General features: G+C 41.8%; 1 protein-coding gene across 3 annotated transcripts; it reads right to left on the bottom strand.

Moving 5' to 3' along the window:
* Positions 1–361: 361 nt before the first annotated feature.
* Positions 362–15,184, bottom strand: CEP20 (centrosomal protein 20). Of its 3 annotated transcripts, XR_009530158.1 has the most exons (6): positions 15,099–15,184; positions 11,696–11,893; positions 9,122–9,206; positions 5,205–5,341; positions 4,037–4,186; positions 536–622 (listed from the first exon to the last, which is right to left on the bottom strand). XR_009530158.1 is itself a non-coding variant. In XM_060078748.1 (5 exons), exons 1-5 carry the CDS (start codon positions 15,124–15,126, stop codon positions 546–548), a joined length of 525 nt encoding a protein of 174 aa, XP_059934731.1. In that variant the 5' UTR covers positions 15,127–15,184; the 3' UTR covers positions 362–545. The 3 variants fall into 3 exon arrangements, 2 of the variants coding, with proteins under 2 accessions (XP_059934731.1, XP_059934732.1); XM_060078748.1 differs by lacking the exon at positions 4,037–4,186 and having other exon boundaries at positions 362–622; XM_060078749.1 differs by lacking the exons at positions 536–622; positions 4,037–4,186 and adding an exon at positions 4,429–4,701.
* Between the last annotated feature and the right edge of the window lie 8,040 nt (positions 15,185–23,224).

Raw genomic sequence — 23,224 nt, 5'->3', positions numbered from 1 at the left:
GGTGTTCTTTTAAACTTTTTTTAAAACATGAATGAATTTTCCTATAAATCCACATAATTCCAGCCTGAAGGAAATTTAATTAATGTGCCATGGTAAAGAACAGAGCAGGGAATTCCCTGGCAGTCCAGTCGTTAGGACTCAGAGCTTTCACTGCTGGGGCCTGGGTTCAATCTCTGTTTGGGGAACTAAGATCCTGCAAGCCATGTGCTGCAGCCAAACAAAGAACAGAGCATATGGCTATAAAGACCTGATTTTTTTTTAAGAAGAATTTATAGGGTACTAAAAACCCCTTTCATTTCTCAAAAATTTAGAGGCCTTTAAAATCTTCCTAAAAACAACACATTTTCTTTCAAGTCAAATCTGGTAAGCTAGATGACAGAGTTAGCTTTTATTCACAAATGCAGTAAAACACAGGGGCTAAAGGTTTTGCAGAAACTCACATTTCCACAAAGTACAAATACTGGTGATGAATTCTGGTAACATTAGGAGAATAAACAAGTTATTTAATGCATACAAGTTTATAAAGAACGTCCCAAATGGAAATGTCATCTCTTCATTGCGGGAGAAGGGTGCAGGTTTTCAGTGTTAGCGCTCCTCCCCTGCTCCTTCTGTAGGTGGTCCTCTGCAATGAACAGAAGCAAAGGTCAGTACTCATCCCAAGTAAAAATGGGCAGCAGGCAGACTTATCTACATACATTATAGGATGTTATATATTTAATATTGTGTGGGTTCTTTAGATGGCTTAGGACAATTTAAAAAAGGGTTTTTTTTAAACACTATTGAAGAAATGAGAAATATTTAGTACTAGGGACTCACTCTAATTTTTCACAAGTGTTTCCTGACTTTTTATTTTTCTTTTTATTTATTTTTGGCTGTGTTGAGTCTTCGTTGCTGCACGTGGGCTTTCTCTAGTTGCGGCGAGCGGGTGCTACTCTTCGTTGCGGTGTGCGGGCTTCTCACTGCAGTGCCTTCTCTCATTGTGGAGCACGGGCTCTAGGCACGCAGGCTGCAGTAGTTGCGGTACACGGGCTCAGTAGTTGTGGCTCATGGGCTCTAGAGCACAGGCTCAGTAGTTGTGGCACACAAGCTTAGTTGCTCCACGGCATGTGGGATCTTCCCGGACCAGGGATCGAACCTGTGTCCCCGGCATTGGCAGGCGGATTCTCAACCACTGCGCCACGGAGGAAGCCCCTATTTTTAAGTGAATAGAGTACACCCTGGAGTAAACCCATGGATAACTACTTACAAACTTACACTGTATGTAAGGAATGGGAATTCACAAGAAAGGACTGTGTATTCAACTAGTATTTTGAGGGATGCCAAAGCTCAACTAAAAAGAAAACAAAAAACAAAAAAACTTTTCTTCAAATAGAAATCCTCCCAGCAGCACCCTCTTGTGGCAAGAAGAAAACTAGCATGGTTTACAACTTCCTACCAAAATCAGAAAACCCTCCGAGAAACTGCAGAAAATGTTCTTCAGCCAAAAACAAAACAAGAAAGTTCCATGCAGGTTCAGAGGAGCCCAGAGCCCCTGTGACCACACACTGTGCTCCAGAATAGTAAAGAAAGGGCCCTAGTTATGTCTGCTCCATTTCTTTTGTCCTGGGGGAGAGGGTAGCGGGCAGAAGTATTCTCGATTAAAAGAACCTAAAGAGACTTAACATCCAAATGCGACAAAAATGCAATGCACAGGGACTTCCCTGGTGGTCCAGTGGTTAAGAATCCACCTTCCAATGCGGGGGACATGGGTTCAAGCCCTGGTCGGGGAACTAATATCCCAACCAGGGAACTAAGATCCCACATGCCATGGGGCAACTAAGCCTGCGTGCCACAACTAGAGAGCCCACGCACCACAATGAAGACCCAGCGCAGCCAAAAAAAAAAAAAAAAAAAAATGCGATGCACAAACTAAATTCCTAAGAAAACACGAACACCCCCAACCCTAACCCCAATTCCCCAAACACTCTTTACAAGTAAAAAACCAAAACCTTTTAATGACCATTTTGATAACAGGAGACAAAAAAATACAAATTTAGACAAGTTGTTAGAAATATGCAATTGTAGCACCAAAAATGCACACTAGATTTGCTAATTCTGAGGACAAGTTGCTGTACACACAGTCTTGCTAGTCCAGAGCAGCTCCCCATCCTCAGAGGCAGTGCAGAGTGCTAACACCACCACAGGTCTGGAAAATTCATCCCCCTCAGTGTTAGGCAACTTTGCTGGAAGAACAAGATCAACAATATCCTTAGGGCAAAACCATTTTAGGTTTTCTAGAAAAGTGTTATAAAAGAGTGAAGTATGTCACTCATGTACTTCATAAATGTGCAATAATGTTGAGCTGATAATGATTTTCTCTATTATAAAATATCTGGGCTTTTATTTATAGCAAAAACTACCTTGCTTTCAATACTACAAGCACTAATATCAGCAGCATTAATGAACTGGCTACCATTTCATTAATGAGTGTGCCTGTTATATAAACCCTCTTCATTTTTTTTTGTACTCTGAAAGCTTTAATAAAAGAAGTGCTTTCATGATGGCAGGCTTTGGACTTATCTTCAAATAAAAGAGAATTTAATTTTAGTGTTTTTTATTTCAGCTGGATGACTTTGTGTAGATAGAAGGTATATAATCTGAATAATTATTTTAATACCTTTATAACTTCTCGATGTTGTCAAATAAAACTTATGTATCTTTCACACAATAAGTTGGAGTTGAGAAAGTAAATGGAATGCCTAAATGTGTTACTGAAACATAATGCAATTTGGGGCTAACAATTCTTCACAATTCATTGCACAACGAGGTTCCTGTTGTGTCAGTAACATTTTTGATGATCAAGAAAAATAATTTGCAATATCACTGTTCTCCTATTAGTGCACTCATTCTCCTTTCTGAGTCTTCCACAGAATAGGTACCCAAAGCTTTGTTGACTTGAACTCAAATCTTTGATGTCTCCGGCACTTTATACAGACAGGAGCCAAGGTAACCCAAGGACTCTTGCATCCTCTCTAGCACACCTTGCCCCCACCCACCCAACTGGAACTAAAAATACCAACGTCATGGGTTTGCTGTGTTAACATGTGTTAATGTGTACAATATCCACTGGTGACAATTAAAGAGAAACCGGCATGATCATATATTCTTGGCAAGCATGTAAAGTGGTAAAGCCTTTTTGGAGGGGAATTAAACAATATCTGCTACATTTTTTAATATGCATATATTTTGAACCAGCAATTCTACTTCTAGGCATCCACATAAGAAAAATACTAATGCTACCCTGCAATACTGTAAAAGCAAAAAATTTAAAACATACAAAAGTAGGACTTCCCTGGTGGTGCTGTGGTTAACAATCCACCTGCCAACGCAGGGGACACGGGTACAATCCCTGGTCTGGGAAGATCCCACGTGCCACGGAGCAACTAAGCCTGTGCGCCACAACCACTGAAGCCCGAGAGCTCTAGGGCCCGCGTGCTGCAACTACTGAGCCCACGTGCTGCAACTACTGAAGCCCACACGCCTAGAGCCCGTGCTCTGCAACAAGAGAAAACATCAGTGAGAAGCCCGCACACCACAACTAAGAGTAGCCCCCGCTCACCACAACTAGAGAAAGCCCACACGCATCAACCAACACCCAACGCAGCCAAAAAAAAAAAAAAAAACCATACAAAAGTAGATTAGTAAAGAGTGATTAGCAACAGTACTATGGAATACTACAGAAAGAACGAGGTAGAAGCAGATATACATAAATTGATAAAACAAGTGTAAAAAGCAAACTGTAAGATAATATGTACAGGAACAGTGCATATAAATTTAAATACGTAGAAATGACTCCTGAAGGACACCCACCAAGCTGCTAACAGCACTACCTTCTGTGGAAGGGAGGGAAATCAAGGCGCTAGGGAGAGGCAAGGAGGGAGGAGGTTAGAGGGAATTTCACACTATACTACTGTTTAGAGATTTACTCTTGTACCGTGTGTTTTGTTTTGTTTTTTAAGTTCTTGCCAAATAGTAGGCAATAATGACAGTTCCTTACCAATATTTGAAAAAGAAATTAAGAAAACTTCTCCATATTCTTTAAGTGGAAAGTGTACAGGAATGGCAATCAAGGGTGCTGACTCTGCTAAAAATGATCAGCTACAGGCTTCAGATGAGTCAATGAACCTCTTAGTCTTGGTTTTCTCAACTGTAAAATAAGAAGACGGGAATGATTTCTTTTCCAATGTTCCATGGACTTAGAATTCTAAGATATATAGAAGGATAACTCCTAGTAAAGTCAGAACTAACCTGCAAGAGATCACCCTGATTCACAAATATTTTGCTTTCAGATCTTAAGAGACAGAGTAAGTATTTAACATAATCAATATATTTTTTAAATATTCGTAATTATCTCAAAAAGCCATTAAATACTCCTTTTTAAAAAATATTATTTATTTTTTATTTATTTTTGGCTGTGTTGGGTCCTCGTTGCTGTTCGCGGGCTTTCTCTAGTTGCGGCGAGCGGGGGCTGCTCTTCATTGAGGTGCACAGGCTTCTCATTGCAGTGGCTTCTCTTGTTGTGGAGCACAGGCTCTAGGCGCACGGGCTTCAGTAGTTGTGGCTCGCAGGCTTCAGAGGGCGGGCTCAGTAGTCGTGGCTCATAGGCTTAGTTGCTCCGCGGCATGTGGGATCTTCCCGGATCAGGGCTCGAACCCGTGTCCCCTGCATTGGCAGGCAGATTCTTAACCACTGCGCCACCAGGCAAGTCCCCAGCAGTTTTTGTGTTTTTTTTGTGGTACGCGGGCCTCTCACTGTTGTGGCCTCTCCCGCCGTGGAGCACAGGCTCTAGACGCGCAGGCCCAGCGGCCATGGCTCACGGGCCCAGCCGCTCCGCGGCATGAGGGATCCTCCCAGACCGGGGCATGAACCCGCGTCCCCTGCATCGGCAGGTGGACTCTCAACCACTGTGCCACCAGGGAAGCCCAACACTTCTTTATAGAAATTATATCTAAGAATTTTGTCTAGTCATCTCCCCACCCCTCACAAGATTCTCCTTCTGAAAAGCATGTTTTTTTGAGGATAAATAACACGGGCTAACTATATTGGATATAAATGGAATTAAACTTTGACTCAAAATCTTAGGAAAAACTGTTCCAAAGATAAAAACAGATAGGAAGAAAATATACTTGCTGATAGCTAAATGATAAGTCTCAGCAAACTCATACCCATGTGCTTTCTTCCATTAGGCTGTCTGCCAAGATGTGGGTTTGGAGGCTGAAGTGAGGCCCCGTTCAGAGATGTATTCTGGATGTCATCCTTAGTGCCATGCAAGAAATGAGCTAAAATTCCATATAAAAGAGGTCTATAGCAGGAAGAAAGTCAAAGTCAATTCAATTTGAATAAATAGGAAGAGCTTAAAAATATCTACTCTTTAAAAGGTAGCCTCTGACACGAAAATAGCCAAGTAATTCACCAGACTTAAAAGAAAAAAGATGCATGGTTATTATCCAAATTGCAAACTGTTCATGCATTTTCAAATTTAAGTGTACCATTTAACTCTAAAGACAATTTTAAAACCCAGAGAAAACACGTTAACAACTTAAACCTCACCTAAGCTGAAATACAATTTCAATCAATGCACAGGAATCAGCTTTTTTTTTTAAACTCCAAAGTCCAGTATAAGATTTCCCACTACCTAACATGGTCTGATACAAAACAACTATTCAGTATATACTTATTGGATTAATAAATCCTTGCCTGGGTTCAAAGCCTGGCCCTGCCACTTGACCTCAGCAAGTTTCTTAACGTCCCCAGCCTCATAAATGTTTCTTCCTCTATAAATGAGGATAAGCATAGTCTCTACCTCATAGGGCAGTTATGGACGAAATGAGTTAATAAATGTCAAGTGCTTAGAACCGTACCTGGCACATATTAAATGGTATATAAATGCAAGCTATATAGCAGTCGGGTAAGAACTAATATTTTAAAAGCTACTTTACAGTTTACAAAACACTCTTCTCTCTCTTCATTTTATCCTCACCTTGTGATGTCATAACCATCATCTCCAATTTATAAATGAGGAAACCACAGCTCACTGAGGATTTGCTAGAGATTGCTTAGATAGTCAACAAACTTTACACTTGAACCCCAAGTCCCATATTCTTTTTTTTTTTTTTTTTTTTTTGCGGTATGTGGGCCTCTCATTGTTGTGGCCTCTCCCGTTGCGAAGCACAGGCTCCGGACGCGCAGGCTCAGCAGCCATGGCTCACGGGCCCAGCCGCTCCGTGGCATGTGGGATCTTCCAAGACCAGGGCACGAACCCGTGTCCCCTGCATCGGCAGGCGGACTCTCAACCACTGCACCACCAGGGAAGCCCCAAGTCCCATATTCTTTTCCTTACAGCATGCTGCCTGGAGATTTACATTAGTGCCCTTGCACCAATGGAGGCTGCTCTGATGACAATAAAGAGTGGTTTTCCCTGTTTCCAATATCACAGTTGAAAATATCAATTTAGGATTGTCTTTTTGAGATAATCTATCTACTTATTAGCAGTTGTGATGGTTCAAAGTATGGCATCCTTTCCCTTCAAAAGGTGGAGTCTAACTGCTCTCCTCTTGAGTGTAAGCTGAACTCACTTCTCAGGAACTGAGTAAGGCATTAAGTGACAGCACTTCCAACTTCAGAGTCTAGGTCATAAATGGCATTGTGGCCTCCTCCTTGCCTTCTCTCTTGGTCACTCTCTCTGCGGTGAGTCAGTTGCCATGTCATGAGGACACTCAAGCTGTCCCATGGAAAGGTTCACGTAGTGAAGAACTGAGGCCTCCGACAAGCAGCCATGTGAACGTGCCACATGGAAACGGATCCTCCAGCTCCAGCCAAGCCTTCAGATGACTGCATCCCTGGCCAACATCTTAACTGCAATCTCATGAGTGAGACCAGCCACAGAAGCCACGCCCAGATTCCTCTCCACTGATAATAAATGTCTGTTGTTTTAAACCACCAACTTCTGGGGTAATCTGTTATACAGCAATAAATAACCAACTATACACAAAAGCAATTTTTCCATACCACAAAGAAACCAAGACAGTGAGTTTCTCTATTTAATAAGATGCCTCAGCTCTTATAAAAGCTTCATACAGGAATATAAAATAGGTCTCTTTGTCTACTTTAAACCATTGTTTCCCAAAGTGTTAACTGGTCAAAGAAGATTTTTAAATTAAAAAAATTCTGTTTTCCAAATTTACAATAAAATTTACTTAAGATTTAAAATTTTTAAGACATATTAGAAAATATAAAACTACCACATTTAACTTGCAGCTTCATGAATATTAAGGTTTCTTTTTTCAAAAATCCTACTTAATGTTTTTAAAGTACAGCTTCACAATGCCTTATTTGCAATTCTGAAAAACAAAAACTCCGAAAACTAATTTTCTTCATAAATTTGGCACAAACTCATTTGGTGGCATGGCTTGACCTAACATAAGGTTATTATACACTTTATCCTACTTTTTGTGAAAATTCTTAAGTTTCACTGAAAAATATTAATGTGACTATTAGTGCTACTTCAGACTTCCACTGGAACCTACACCATATACAGACCACATTACTTTTTAAAATCTGAAAACTTTTCAATGGAAATGTTTTAAAGCAACATTTACTTTCAGAAAGCAAACTACTGGCAGCGTGACACGAGTTAGAAAAGAAAGTGACTGGAGAGAAACGGGACAGACGCCTCCAGAACTGCACGGCGCAGGTCGTGAGGACAGACAGGCGCTACTGCACAGGTCAAATTGATGAGACTCGCAAAATGACTGGTGGAGAAGTGAGAAGGAGCCAGAAGTGCAAGAGAGCTCTCAGGTGAAGACCTGAATGGCAGTATGAGGTAGCTACGAGGGGGGCTTGAAGAGATGAAAATAATGGATTTGATTTTTTGGACACACAGAGTTTGAGATGCCAGCAGAAATGTGGGCCCGTTAATTCACGAGCTCTGTAAGATTTAAACAGAGTCACCAGCGTGGAGACATCATTAAAGACTCAAGACTACATAGAAAAGTGGGCAGGGGGACAAGAGGAAAAGAAAGTTATGGACAAAACTTGGGGGAGAGTACGCACAATTTAAAGGAACCCTAAAAGAGCCAATGAAGAAACTGTGATGACCGTTAGGGAGACAGAAAAACCAGGACAGTAAAGGGTCATAAAAGACAAATGACAAGAAGAAGTGTTTTAAGGAAGAGTTGTCAATATTACAGAACACTGCAGAAACTCAAGTAAAGCTGAGCTTCTCAAATTGGAAATATATACCCACTCTTAGTGCTAGGGGCCTGGTACAAAGTACAGGTGGCATATGATCCCAGAACACTAATTTTACACAAAGGTTTGAGGGAGAGTTCAATTAAATAGGCATGTCATTTAAAACATTTTAATGGTAAAAAAAATTATATCATGAAGTAGAGTGAAAAATTTCAATAAACTTTTAGAAAGAGAAAAACATGAGACTTCCAAGAAATTTCTTACTAGGGGAAAGGTGCTTTGATCTATGTTCCCAGGCCTCCAGGTACAATTTTTTCTGCCATTCAGGGATCCTCTAGAAAAAGTTTAAGAAACACTAAAGTAGGAAAAAATCTAAGAAACTACTAGAAAGTGGTCACTTTTTCAAGAGCATAGTTTCAGTACAAACGGTGAGGGGAGAATTTAAAATGCAGAGAAGGCAAAAGAGGGGGTAATAACAAAATGAAAACAGGGGGTTGATCTTCACTAAGTTCAGTGATAAAAAGGAGTTAAGAGGTATTTTTGGAGAGGGGAGATTTGAGTACATTCCCAAGTTGAAGTGAAGGAAGCAGTTAGGAGGAAGAGTTAAATGTGAGGAAGAAAACAATTGATAGAGGAAAGCCTCAGTTAAAAAACAAAAGGATGGATCAAGAAGCCAAGAGACGTGACCCTTAGGATGAAGCAGGGGTGCTCAGTCCTCTGAAACCACAGGCATTTAGCACCTACTCACAGCTGCACACCGTGGACGTGTGCTAGATACACACTGGGCCCAAATAAATACCTCCTGAATTAAAATGAAATAAAATCACTGCTATGCAATTATGACTCCAATACAACAATATCTGAAAACTTATTTTTTTAAAAAACTTCTTACATTGTATTATCCTTTGATTCTTCAAATGCATTTAGTTCACGGATGAGAAACTGTCTGTCCAATGGAACTATGGGTTGACCAGATTCTGGGGGGAAAATCATAAAACACTGAGTCTTTATTAATGTAAAAAGTAAATAGGATTTTGATAAAAACCACACTTATGAGGTATACACATTTTTCAGATTTTAGAATGATGACGGCACACGCCAAGGCAGATGCAACTGTATGTGATTTTACGACTTTCAGAATAGCTACTTTGTTAAATACATATTTTAATACAGTTTAACATAAATTTATTTTTTAAATCCCCCAATTTTGAGTTGGGAAAATATTGTTTCTATATACTAGACTTCAGAAGTCCTATTTTCTAAGAAGCCTGTAAATTAAATACACGACAGCACTGATATCCATTTGGCGGCAATAAATCTAAAAGTACAATGAACACTAATATGAAGTGCTGGCAAGGATACAGGGCAACTGGAACCCTCATACTCTGCCGGTAGGAGAACAAAATGTTGCATCCACTTATAAAGGTAAGCATACACTTACCACACACAACCCAGCAATCCCACTCTTAGCTCTTTATCCAAGAGTCATGAAAACAACGTTCGGCCAAACCTTGTAAATGAATGTTTTATAGCAGCTTGACCCATAATTGCCAAAAACTAGAAACAACCCAAATGTCTATCAACTGATAATAGATAAATCAATACAACCATACAATGGAATGCTATTCGGAGGGGAAAAACAACAGCATGGTCTCAAATGTGTTATGCTGAGTGAAAGGAAAAAGATTCAAAATGCTACATCCTGCATGGTTTCACTTATATGATGTTCTGGAAAAGGCAAATGATAGTTACAGAAAACAACAGATCAGAGGTTGCTAGGGGTTTGAGGGTAGGAGAAGAGGTTGTCTACAAAGGGACACAGGGAATTTTTTGAGGTGATGGAAATGTTCTATATCGTAATTGTGATTGTGGTGGTAGTTACACAACTGTAAGAATTTGGTAAAATCCATAGAACTATATACTAAAAATGGTAAAGAATCTTATATGTTGGGCTTCCCTGGTGGCGCAGTGGTAGAGAGTCCGCCTGCCAATGCAGGGGACACGGGTTCGTGCCCCGGTCTGGGAAGATCCCACATGCCGCAGAGCGGCTAGGCCCGTGAGCCATGGCCGCTGAGCCTGCGCGTCCGGAGCCTGTGCTCCGCAACGGGAGAGGCCACAACAGTGAGAGGCCCGCGTACAGCCAAAAAAAAAAAAAAAAAAAATCTTATATGTTAATTTTACCTCATTTTTTTAAAAAAAGCCAAGACACTGTAGAAACTTAACTATTGTCATTATATTCCTTTCTAGGTAAGCACAAGTCCAAGACATCTAATTGATGATATTTTCATATTCTTCTTTTCTGATTATTAATGTATTATATAGCCATCTATAACAAACTGAAGTGAAGATACCGATATTGAAGATCCTTAAACCAATAAAAATCATCAGTCTTTATTCAGTTAAGGTATTAACATTCAGTTAACATTAAATAAAAGATCTAGAATATTAACAAAAGATCTATCAAATGGAAAGTTCCAGCATCACAAATAAGGAATCCATTCTCTCTTCCAAAATCCACTTCATGGTCTTTCTTTGATGAAGCATATCTCCAAGGCACCAAACAGTCTTAAAGCACAGATTACACCTTGAACAAGGGAATCAAGTTATGTACATGCAAGGTGTTTTTGATCATCCTCCCAACCTCATCTCCCCCAGCCCAGAGGCAATGCTGATCCTGACTACTGTGCATATTCTTCCAGTTCTTTTGCTTTAAGAAATAAAATTTAACAGATAAAGTAAATTTCTTTTTAACTGTTGACTCCCTCCCCACAATACCATTTCTCTCCCTCCCATCACTAGAATGAGTTTGGAGTTTACCTTCCTAATCCTTTTCTTTTTTTCTTTTTTTTAATTGAAGTATAGTTGACCTCTTCTTTCTTTTTTTATTTAAGTATAGTTGGTTCACAATATTATATTATATTAGTTTCAGGTGTACAACACAGTGATTTGAAATTTCTATAGATTATCTAATCCTTTTCAGAGATCAGGCTTTCACATACATTTGTATACAGTGCCTGATCTATACATGGTAGTAATATTTTGAGGCTTTATCTCCAATGTTTTATATTTTTTAATAAATAATATATATTAAATCTGTGTGTGTGTATTTTTAAAGCATATACATAAAAAAAAGACTGACAGCATAATAGGATAAAATGTAAAGAACTGTTTCTTCTCAATACCAGTAAACAAGTATTTATTGTCAGTGCCAGAAATGATGGATGATTTTTCAAAGTATGCACCTAGTTTAAGTGTTTATTGAGTTATTTTCCCCTACAATACAATAAACCTCACGAGCACTTGTTCAAGCTATGGAAAGAGCCCATGGGAGTTTTATGTCCCAGTCATGTCCCAGATGATACTGTTGATAATGGAATTAGATTTCTAGGCTAAACACTTTCTGAGAATTGGCAGAAGGGAAGAGGCAGATTTCGTATCAGGTAACTAACAATAAATAACCTCTTACCTGCTATGAGGACAGACGCTGTATACTTATATTTGTTGAATTCCAAATACTCCCGAATTAATTCATTAATTAGAAGGTTTTCATGAGACAATGATGGTCGAGGTTCACTTTCATCATCAAGAGCACTGAAAACTTCAGCTCGAATCCTTGCTTTTAAATGCCCTAATACTCCTCTTTTTTCCAAGGTGTCCTTTAAAACTGTTAAATATAAAATATTAATGCTTCAGTTACAGAAGAAATTTTGTCATCCTTAGCCAAACTTTGAAGAAAAATGCTTAAAAGGTAAATGGCATAACACACACTTTCAACCTATACTCTATGACAAACGGAACAATCATCACATTAGCTACCACAAGCCACATTTGTAATAAAAAATAAAGTTCCTGAGTTGAGATGATTTACTATTTTAATATATTTAAGCAAATCCAAGTTTATCCTTCCAACATCGTCACTGTCAGAGGCTGTAGACTGATACACATTCTTTAGTGAAGAAGAAAAGGGGGAGAGAAATATACTTAGCTTACTGGGACGTGAACTTATCTCCCAGTGTCTCATATCTTTTCAAGAATGGTTGTCACTGCAGACAGGTTCTGTATGTCACTAAAACCCTCTGGTCCAGAAAGTAGATGATTAAAGATGACAAGTACACTCCAAAAAGGAAGGACTATGTCGTGTCCTTTGTATAAAAACTGATACCCAGAACCCTTGGGAAATGGCCCATTCTGAACAAAAAGGTGGGCTTTTGTTCTGGGGGGTTTGTTTTTTAAAGGCAATTATGAGTTACGTCCTTAAAACAGTAAGATTTTGAAATTGTAAGCCTACTTAGAAATCTAACATGTAACTTTATCAATGTCATCTCAAGGAATCAGGGATATATATGCTGAATGTAATCTAACTTCTTGATAAGCAAGGGTCATTATTACAAATATCAGTAGTTATGATAATAAGATTTAGCTATAAATACTAATATGGATAGGGCTGAATTGGCATCATCCCTTGCAGTGGTCTGGAACCTTTTTTTTTTTCTCACGTTGTCCTTAATAGCTAAATAACAACTCCAGAGAATTAACACATTTCACCCATAGTGCCTAGAATAGAGAGCTGCCTAGAGGCATTATAATACTGTGCTGTATACTATTGGTGTAATAAATATAGTTTAATACTGTATTATGCTATAAATAAGCCCACCACAATAATGACAATTCAGAAAGGGAGCCCAGGGACTTCCCTGGTGGTGCAGTGGTTAAGAATCCGCCTGCCAACACACGGGAGACGGGTTTGAGCCCTGGTCCAGGAAGATCCCACAGGCCACGGAGCAACTAAGCCCGTGCGCCACAACTACTGAGCCTGCGCTCTAGAGCCTGCGAGCCACAAGTACTGAAGCCCACGCGCCTAGAGCCCGGGCTCCACAACAAGAGAAGCCACCGCAATGAGAAGTCCCCAGAACGAAGAGTAGCCCCTGCTCGCCGCAACTAGAGAAAGCCCGCGTGCAGCAACGAAGACCCAATGCAGCCAAAAATAAAATAAAATAAAGGGAGCCCAGGGAGTGTATCCAAGTAGGCAAGGACATGAAATTTTTTTAAGCTTTGATAAACAACAAAAACCTGAGTTAGGTTTTGTTGATTAAAGAGATACAATCTAGACTAGACGTTAACCTTTCTTGGCCCTTATATTTAGATTCATCTCCTCAACCTTTTTTGCAGGTGTGTTAAGAGTAGTTATCACCCAGCCAGACTGTGTAACAGGCCCATAAAAGGAAGGTACAGCTTTATTATATTGGGATCATAACCGAACCTCTGTTCTCCAATTCCATCTTTAGAATTTAGATGGAGAGATTTTTTCCCCCCAATTACTCTGTATTTGCACACAGCACAGCCTCGAACTCAGCAAAGAAATGAGAATTAATGAAGCTGGAGTTAGGAAACCCAGCATGTCTCATCACTACCTCAGCGGTAGATCACTAACTCCTGCCTCACTTGTCTTCTCCAACATGAGTTCTATGTCTCAGAGGCAGAACCAAGTAAGGTGGAAAAATGTGAGGTGAAAGTGCTTTAAAAAGGTGAAAGCCCATATATGATAATTGATTGGCAAGCATTTTCAATGGGTTTCTCTTTAACACTAAGCACATTAAGAGCTGACGAATGCAGAAAAGCATAAAGGGCTCCCTACATCTGTGTAGGACATCCCTTGTCTAGAGAGTTCTAGGGTTCCATATCATCCTGATCTGCCCTCTATTATCATGCTTATTAAAACACTGTACCATGACAATTTCTTTGGAAAGAGCTTCTTAACCTGGTTTATATTCCAAAGTATCTTTAAATCCTCAGAAGTTGCATGCAATATTACAGGTGATATGTGTTTCCTGGGGAGAGAGTTCACCAATTCATGTCAAGTCTGTCCTTGTGGATAGAGGTATGCCTTTTTAATGATTGTTCATCAGTCCTGGGCCACAAATATACATTTAAATCAATAATTCCTGAATCATATTCTCAAATCATGCTCTCCCCACCAAATCTCTAAGAATCACTGATTTGGAGTCTAAATTCCCTGAAAAATGGAACTGGTTTTACTAGCCGGGCAGCAGTATCACTCAGTAACTAAGACCTGAAGGCCTGGTGCAGCATCTCTAGGTTCTCACTCTGCCTCTTTCTAGCTAAATTACTTTGGTCGATCTAGTTCACCTCTGAGCACCTCAATTTCCTAATCTATGAAATGGGCATAAGGTTAATACACAGAACCAATTAGATAACAGAAGGGCTGGGCTGTGCCTGACACATAAGCCTCGATGACTTATAACTATAATCACTATTACTTGTTTGGACATCTGCGTCAAAACTAACGGTGTACAAATGTTCTCAGCTTAAGGACTCGAACCTTTGTGGAACTTTTCCTAAAAACACAGGAGAATGGCCAGGCCAGACACCTTTCTACCTCCACTTTTTCCCAATGGAAAGTCGCGACCCACCTCGCAGGTGGTTGTAAGGATGGAATGAGATAAGCAAGCAAATGGTTTAGGATTGTGCTAAACACCAACAATGGTGGTTTACATATTGTAATCATCAGCCCGGAAGGAAAGGCCGGGCTCACGGCCTCGCCCCCGTCGAGGTCCAGAAGGATGCACCAGAGCCCCAAGGTACAGAACTATAGACCTCTCAGATACCTGGGGATCCTGGGACCCCTCCTGCAGCTCAAAGCTGATTTAAACATTGCCCCTATGCAACCACATCCCCTCAGGGCCCCCGCGCGGCGGCCGCCACACCCTCTGGACGCTCCGCAGGCCCTGACGCCACAGAACGACCCCGAAAAGGCTGACTAGTGTTCCGCGCACCCTTCTTTCGTCCCACCCTTTTCACAGGCTGAAGGCCGACAAAGTTCAGCCGGCAAGCTTCCCATTCGCACTCACCGGCCTTCAGCTCGGCAACAGTCGCCATTTTTCAACGGCCCAAAAGAGCGCGCTTACGCCGTGCGCACGCGCAGCTCCGCCCCGCTCCGCGGCGTGGCCTGTAGCCAATAGGCTCGCCGCTCTCCCCTCCCACACCCCGCTCCTAGTCCCGCCCCTCTTCGTTTACGCTCTCCGTGGTTGGATGGGTGGTGACGGTCCAGAGAGACCCCACCAATCAGCGAGTGCTCTAGGCGGGCCCTACTGAGGGAGGAGGGAGTGTAAGCCCGGGCTGAGGCAGGTCGGAACCTTACCGGGAGTGCTGCTGGCACCCTAGGACTTAACTTTAGCCTTCATGATTTGCCCACTGCTCACCTCTGCAGCCTCAAGTACTAATTGTTAATAGTTACCAGGGGTCTTCCCTGGTGGCGCAGTGGTTGAGAGTCCGCCTGCCAGTGCAGGGCACACGGGTTCGTGCCCCGGTCCGGGAAGATCCCACAAGCCGCGGAGCGGCTGGGCCCGTGAGCCATGGCTGCTGAGCCTGCGCGTCCGGAGCCTGTGCTCCGCAACGGGAGAGGCCACAACAGTGAGAGGCCCGCCTACCGCAAAAAAAAAAAAATAGTTACCAGGTATTAAACTTGAGAAGGCATCAGAATCACCTGGAGAACTTGTTAAAACAGATTTCTAGGCCCCTAGGCCCCACCCCAGGAGTTTCTGATTCAGTAAATCTGGGGTGAGGTCCGAGAATTCCATTCTAACAAGTTACTAAATGATGCTGATGCTGCTGGTCTTGAGGATAACACCTTGAGAACCAGTGTATTAAGGGCTTACTATGAATGAGCCTGACACTCTCATAAGTGCTTTACACGCGTTGACATTGATTTCTCTATTACTACTACATTTCACAAGGGAGGAAACAGTGTTTGAAGACTGCAGAGGCGTAACCAAGACCACCAGCAAATGGTGGAGGTGAGATTTGAATCCAGGCCTCTTGCTTTTCAAAGCCTGTTCTCTCCACTGGCACTTAATACTGGCAATGCACATAAGGAATCCAAGAGCTGTTTGTGAAGATGATTGATGAACGAATAAGCTCTAGCATCCCAAGGAAATGAAGAAAAAGGAACAAGGGGATAATGTACCCAAAACTGAGTGTGAGGTTCTATGATTCCAGTTGTATTTCCAGAAAGGTCACCATTTGTGACCTAGAACACTGCCCTTTAAACAACTAGTCTTAACCCAATAGTAGATTTTGAAATCTATTAGCATATCCCAATGAACATATTTTCAATGAAATGGAATGGAACAAATAGAAAACAGAAGTATTGTTTTTGAAACTTTTGTTTCAGGTCTATATGTGTGTTCTGGTTCCTGGTGTATTTCTTAAAGTGGATGGCAGTGAAAAAAATCTTCACAGCCATTGTAACCTAGAGGAACCCATTCCTATTCCAAACTCGATTCATTTTGACCTCGTCGGACACAGATCTGTTCTGTAACCTTAGAACGGTGCTATCCTGTTGCACTTCCCTATTCTGTAAAGCCCACAGTGCCTGAAATCCTAGCCAGCATCTGAAGAGATTTATAAAGATTAACTAAATTCCGTAGGCAGAATGTTTGAGCTCTTTGGAGAAAAGCTTTTATGAATATACTGATGAGGAACTCAGAGAGAGAGAGGCAAATAATAATGATTAATAGTGGTAATCATACAGTAACTATTAACCTCCATTGCCACTCTGTGTGTGGCAGGCCCTGCTCTTAAAGCTCTACTTTAAGTCCTCACCAACAGCCCTATGAGATAGGTATGCATAGAGCAGTCGTCTAAACTGAAATCTCATTTAAAATTGTAGTGATATTGGGTAATACACTGTGTTGGTGATGATGTGGTGAAACAGGTATTATTGAGTTGTGGCCAGAAAGTTCGTTCTGGTGTTTCCATAAGATGTTACGGAAACACCAGAACGAACTTTTTGGCCAACACAATGCCATACCTAGCTGGTAGGCAAGGAGACTGGCCCCACCTTCTCAGAAGGCTGTTTGGCACACCTAAACAACCCTTCACATCCTTGGCCCATCAATTCTAGTTCTAAGACTATATCTTACAGTTATACTCATACCCGATTATAAAGGATATGTGTATAAGAATATTCATTGTAGCACTGTTTGCGGTAGACAAAAATCTATATATACCTATGGGAATGGCTGAAATAAAAACAACTGACAATGACAATACCAAATGCGGGTGAATTGGCATATATTGCTGGTAGAAAGACAAAGTAGTACAGTCAGTTTGGCAAGTACTTATTAAGTCAAACATGCACTTACCATACAGCCCAGTAATCCCACTCCTAGATGTTTACCCAAGAGAAATAAAAACGTATGTCCACACAAAAATTAGTAAGCAGTAATAGCAGATTTATTTGTGATTGCCCCAACTGAAAATGACCCAATGTTTTCCAGCTGGTGAATGGATATAAACTAGCTGTGGTATATCTGTACCATGGACTATAACTCAGAAATAAAGAGGAACCAAACACTCATACACACAACAATATGGATGAATCTCAAATGCATTGTGCCTAGTGAAAGCAGCAAGGCTCAAAGGCTGCATCCTGTATGATTCCATTTATATGACATTTTGGAAAAGGGAAAGTCCTTTTGGACAGGGTATGAAAAGCAGATCAGTGGTGGCCAGGGGCTGGGGATGAATGAAGGGGATGACTACGTATAAAGATGCACTAGGGAGACTTTTGGAGTGATGAAATCGTTCTGCATCTCAGTTGTGACTACATGATTGTATATGTTTATCAAAATTCATAGAGCTGTACGCTACTGCATGTATACCTCAATCATCTTGACTTTTAAAAAATACTGGAGGGCCTCCCTGGTGGCACAGTGGTTGAGAGTCCGCCTGCCAATGCGGGGGATACGGGTTCGTGCCCCGGTCCGGGAGGATCCCACATGCCGTGGAGCGGCTGGGCCCGTGAGCCATGGCCGCTGAGCCTGTGCGTCCGGAGCCTGTGCTCCACAACGGGAGGGGCCACAACAGAGAGGCCCGCGTACCACAAAAAAAAAAAAAAAATACTGGAAATAACAATATCATCAGTAGGGGGATTGGTTAAGTAAATTAAGGTAAATGAAATACTATGCAGTCATTCCAAAGAAGAGGGAGCTCTAAACATATATATGTAATTATCAGAAAGATGCATAAATAGAAATTTTTAAAAGCACAGTCCAGGAGACTGTGTGTAGTATGTCACCGATGGTCTAAAGAAAGGGAAAATACTATTTGTTTACCTATGAAACCATTCTCCATATAATTAAAAAACTCATCCTTCTCTGTGATGACCTAGATGGGGGGAAAGAGGAGGAGGGAGGTCCAAGAGGGAGGAGATATAGGTATGCATATAGCTGATTCACTCCTTCATACAGCAGAAACTAACACAACATTGTAAGGCAATTTTACTCCAATAAAAAAAATTAATACATAAAAATAAAGAGAGGGAAGCTTGGGGGCAAAAACAAACAAACAAACCCAACTCATCCTGAAACTGTGCCTCATAGGATTAACAGAAACTGGTCACTAATAGAAATTCTTGAGTTTGTCTAACAGCTTGCTTAAAAACCCCTCTGCTTGTAGCCCACCTTCACTAGGCAAGCTTGCCTTAATTATTTTGTTCAAATTGCATAGGCAGCAAGCTTCATGAAGCCTAAACAATAAGATGTTTGCCTGAGTTGTTTTCCAGGAACTTGGAGTCAGCTGTGTCTTGTTCAAGCTCAATCAGGCTAAGACTGGTTGGGTAGTCCCAACCCTAAAACTGGGCATGTGCAGGTGTCTGATGAATAACCTTTTGATGTCAGGGGGCCAAAAATGCCACCCTCAGATCGTGCTAAGTGCCTCCATTTTTGAACATACATCCCATGAAAAAGCGTGTAACTCAGATATGTCTGTGTAGAACAGTGATTACCTCACATTTTCCCTACCTCCAATCACCTTTCCCCATATCTAAGACCAACCTTCTTTTTATAATTAACTAATTTATTTATTTATTTATTTTTGGGTGTGTTGGGTCTCTGTCGCTGCACGCGAGCTTTCTCTAGTTGCAGCAAGCGGGGGCTACTCTTCGTTGCAGTGTGCGGGTTTCTCATTGTGGTGGCTTCTCTTGTTGCAGAGCACAGGCTCTAGGTGCACAGGCTTCAGTAGTTGTGGCACATGGGCTTAGTTGCTCCGCGGCATGCAGGATCTTCCCCGACCAGGGCTCGAACCCATGTCCCCTGCACTGGCAGGTGGATTCTTAACCACTGTGCCACCAGGGAAGCCCCATCCTTCTTCTTTATCCCATAAATATCTCAAGCCCCTGGCCTTCAGGGAAGTGGATCTGAGATTTGTTCTCCTGTCTCTTCACTTGACTACCTTGTAAATAAACCCTTTTTTTTGCTGCAAACCTTGGCACCTCAGCATTTTGGCTTGTGGCACATCAGGCAAACAAACCTGGTTCACTAATAGCTATACATGGCACACATCTGAAAAGATATACAAGAAAGTACAAACAAAAATTGCCCCTGGGGAAGACTGGATAGCTAGGGGTCAGTGGTCAGAGAGAGACATTCTTTAATCCATGGAGTAATTTTGATTTAAAATTTTAATTATGTGTATACATTACTGTGCATAACCAGCTGTGTGCAGGTGAAACTTGATAGCCCTCCTTTTGACCACATTAAGGGTCTTGACATGCTCAATTCTTGAATCGGGGCGGGGGTAAGTAACACCTCCCTTGACCAATGGGAGCCAGTGAATAATCCATGTCTCAGGTGGACATTTATGAAACATATTCTACATAGTTCCCTAGAGGGTCTCCAGTGGGATTAAGCCCTAGTCACCCAGAGCAGTAACTCACCACTGCACTGATTTCACCTTCTTCCCAAGTTCACTGTCACAGTTCCCCCACTCCAGTTTCTCAGAATTCTTCCCCACAAAAAACTATTTCCAAAATAATTCCTTGTCTCAGATTTTGCTTTTTGGATTAAACCAAGCTAGGACAATTGAAGGAAATGCAGAGTTCTTGAACGATTCTTCATCATCGCAATGAAGAGTTTCAGCTTCTTGACACAGGATCATTGCAACTGATCACCTCAAGTGCAATAAATGGCAGCTCATGAACTTCATGGAATCTGAATTCACGAGCTCTTATGATGACCAAATGGGAATTTTATTGTTGCAGCTCACTTCTTTGTGTGTTATCATTATGTAATGTTGTACGCTGATGCAAATATTCAGTTGGCCAAAAAGTTCATTCAGAGAAGCCGAACAAACTTTATGGCCAACCCAATATATGTAACTGATGTGTACAGAGAGCTTTCCAAACAAGGGAAGGAAGGGTACATAGAGGAAGGACCTGAAATGTTTTCTCGAACCACAGAGACTTGCTTTGGTGTTTTAATAATCTGGTTTCCGGGGTTGGCTGCCTCTTTCTGTAAATAAAGTCCAATTAGGACACAGCCATCGCCAGTTTCTAATGTAGGGTCTGTGGCTGCTTTCATGCTACAAGAGTTGAGTAGTTGTAAAAGACCACTTGTAATGGGGTCCACAAGCATAAAATACTCAATCTGATCCTTTAATAAAAAGTTTGCCAACTCCTGACTTCTTGTTTTATGATTTTTCTAGGCAAAGAGTATATTATTAACAAATGGACCATTATTATTTTCAGAGCAATATCCATTAATAATAAACAGAGCAACCAACATTTATAAGCCCTTACTGTGTGCATGTTATTTCATGTCATCCTAAAAATACTGGGACTTCCCTGATGGCTCAGTGGTTAAGAATCCACCTGCTAATGCAGGGAACACCGGTTCTCTCCCTGGTCTGGGAAGATCCCAAATGCTTCAGAGCAGTTAAGCCCGTGAGCCACAACTACTGAAACCGCGTGCCCTAAGGCCCACGTGCCTCAACTATTGAGGCCACGTGCTGCAACTACTGAAGCCTGAGCCCCTAGAGCCCGTGCTCTGCAACAAGAGAAGTCACTGCAATGAGAAGCCCGCACACCTCAACAAAAAGTAGCCCCCACTCGCCACAACTAGAGAAAGCCCTCACACGACAATGAAGACCCAATGCAGCCAAAAAACAAAAACAAAACAAAAAAAACCTGGGAGACAGGTATATCATCCCCTTTCATAAAGAAACTGGGGTTTAGAGAGCTTATGTAACTTTCAGGTAAATGGCAGAGTCAGGACGACCTCAAGTCCACTGACCCCTGCTCAGCTATTTTCAGTTATCCCGAACGAGAGGCACTTCTTCCCTGCCCCTCCCATTGCCCCCCCCCTTACCACTGGACCTTTGCATATGCCCTTCCCTCAGCCTGAAAACTTCTTCCTGCTCTCTCCTCTCCCTCCTAGTTGATTTCCACTCATTCTTCAGATCTCAGTTTATATCTCAGTTCTTCCTAAATGTTCTCTGGCTAGAATAGGTTTCTCTTCTCAGATCTATTTTGGGGGCTGGGAGGGGCTGAGAAAAGGGAGGAATATAGAGACAGGAGAAGGCTTCCAAATAGAGATGCACCCCACCTGGTGCCCAAACCAAAGCTCAAGGTCATGCCCCCCTTCTTGAGGGCAGACCACTACCAGTGCCTGGTCCATGCTGGAGTATAAAGGTCCAGACTTCGCACCCCAGCTTGGGACAATTCCGTGGGGACCCCTCAACTTCAGAACTTCCTGTGGTAGGTTGAGGCCTTTCTGGGACCCAGCTTCCTCCTCCCCTCTCCCGACCCCCCTCCCTAGGTGTTGAACCCAAGAGCCCTCCCTAATAATAACCTCACTTGTTAATAATCTCACTCTCCAAGTCGGCTTCTCTGGGAACCTGCCACTCAATCCCACAGACCAGGGCTAGCTCCAATTGCCCTTGGTCCCCTGCCTTCCCCCTTTCTCTGATGACTCATCACTCAGCAATTCCAGAGTTTAGGGCATTCCCTGCATTGCACGTGGAGAGTGGCAGGAATGTAAAGTCACAGTCATCCTCAGAACGCCCCAGAATTCCCCCACACTGCACCAGCACCATGGCAGAGCCACCTACATAGGCTGGAGACTCTTTGTTTCACGTCCGGTGCCCACACTGGACTGCTTTGAAGGACAGAAACCTTGCCTACCTTGCTCCTCTCTGGTAGAACAAATATTTGTAGAATGACTGAATGAATGAAGTCCTGCAAGGTGGCTCATTTTACAAATGACACTGAGACTCAGAGACGTAACTGACCCACAACAATTGACTATGAGTGGTGGAGTGGGGATTGCAGCCCAGCCCTTCTCCTCCAGAGGGACTGAGAAAATGGAACCCACGGAGATCATAGGTCCTGATTTCTGCACTGTGGCATATACATAGTTCTCATATTGGAACGTTGTCATGTAGGAGATTTTAAAGTGGAATTTTGGGGGGTAGGAAGAGGCAGTGGCAATTAATGTAAGTCCTTTAGAGGAAGTAAAATGAATCTGCCAGGTAAAATGACATTCTCAAGCCACTGCCAACAGGATATTTTTGGAGGGATGGATGAGCAATAAATTCATTAAATGCTTTACCAAGAGGGCTAAGGATTAAGGAATTCTTGAGGTAATTCTTGCTGATGTGTTCTATCAGAGGATCCCAGCTGGACCAAAGCTGCTGGTTGAGATCAAAAGAGTTAAGTGTCCCTTACCAAGATTTAGTCACCTCCCTCCTGGTAGGGTCCCTTTTCTTAGGAGCTGCAGGAAAGGTTGTCTGGAGAATGGGGGTGAGGAGGGGAGTGCAGATGGAATTTTACAAATTGGAGACAGCTACTTTATAGAAACAGTATCCTCAACAGACAAGTCAAGGCATCTTTTGAAAATATGACATGCCTGCACATAAGTCATTCACAGCCTGGGAGACTATGGCATCTAAGCTGCTGAGTCAAAGAGATGGGTCTGAATCCCAGGGGAATTCAAATTCTTTCTGATTCATTAAGGAGGAAAACAGCTACTGTCTTTTTTTGCAATATTGTTGCACTGGGCACAGTGCTAAAAATAGGAGTGACTTATTTTTTAAATACTTGCCTCTTATTAGACACTGTGTGAGACATTTGCATGTATCATTTAATTGAATCCTCACATTATCCCAGGAGGTAAGTATTATTGTTATCCTGCTTTAA

The sequence above is a fragment of the Mesoplodon densirostris genome, chromosome 16 (assembly GCF_025265405.1).
Source record: "Mesoplodon densirostris isolate mMesDen1 chromosome 16, mMesDen1 primary haplotype, whole genome shotgun sequence".
Taxonomy (NCBI): domain Eukaryota; kingdom Metazoa; phylum Chordata; class Mammalia; order Artiodactyla; family Ziphiidae; genus Mesoplodon; species Mesoplodon densirostris.
Note: the sequence above shows the minus strand (reverse complement) of the source record. Positions and strands in the feature narration are given on the sequence as shown.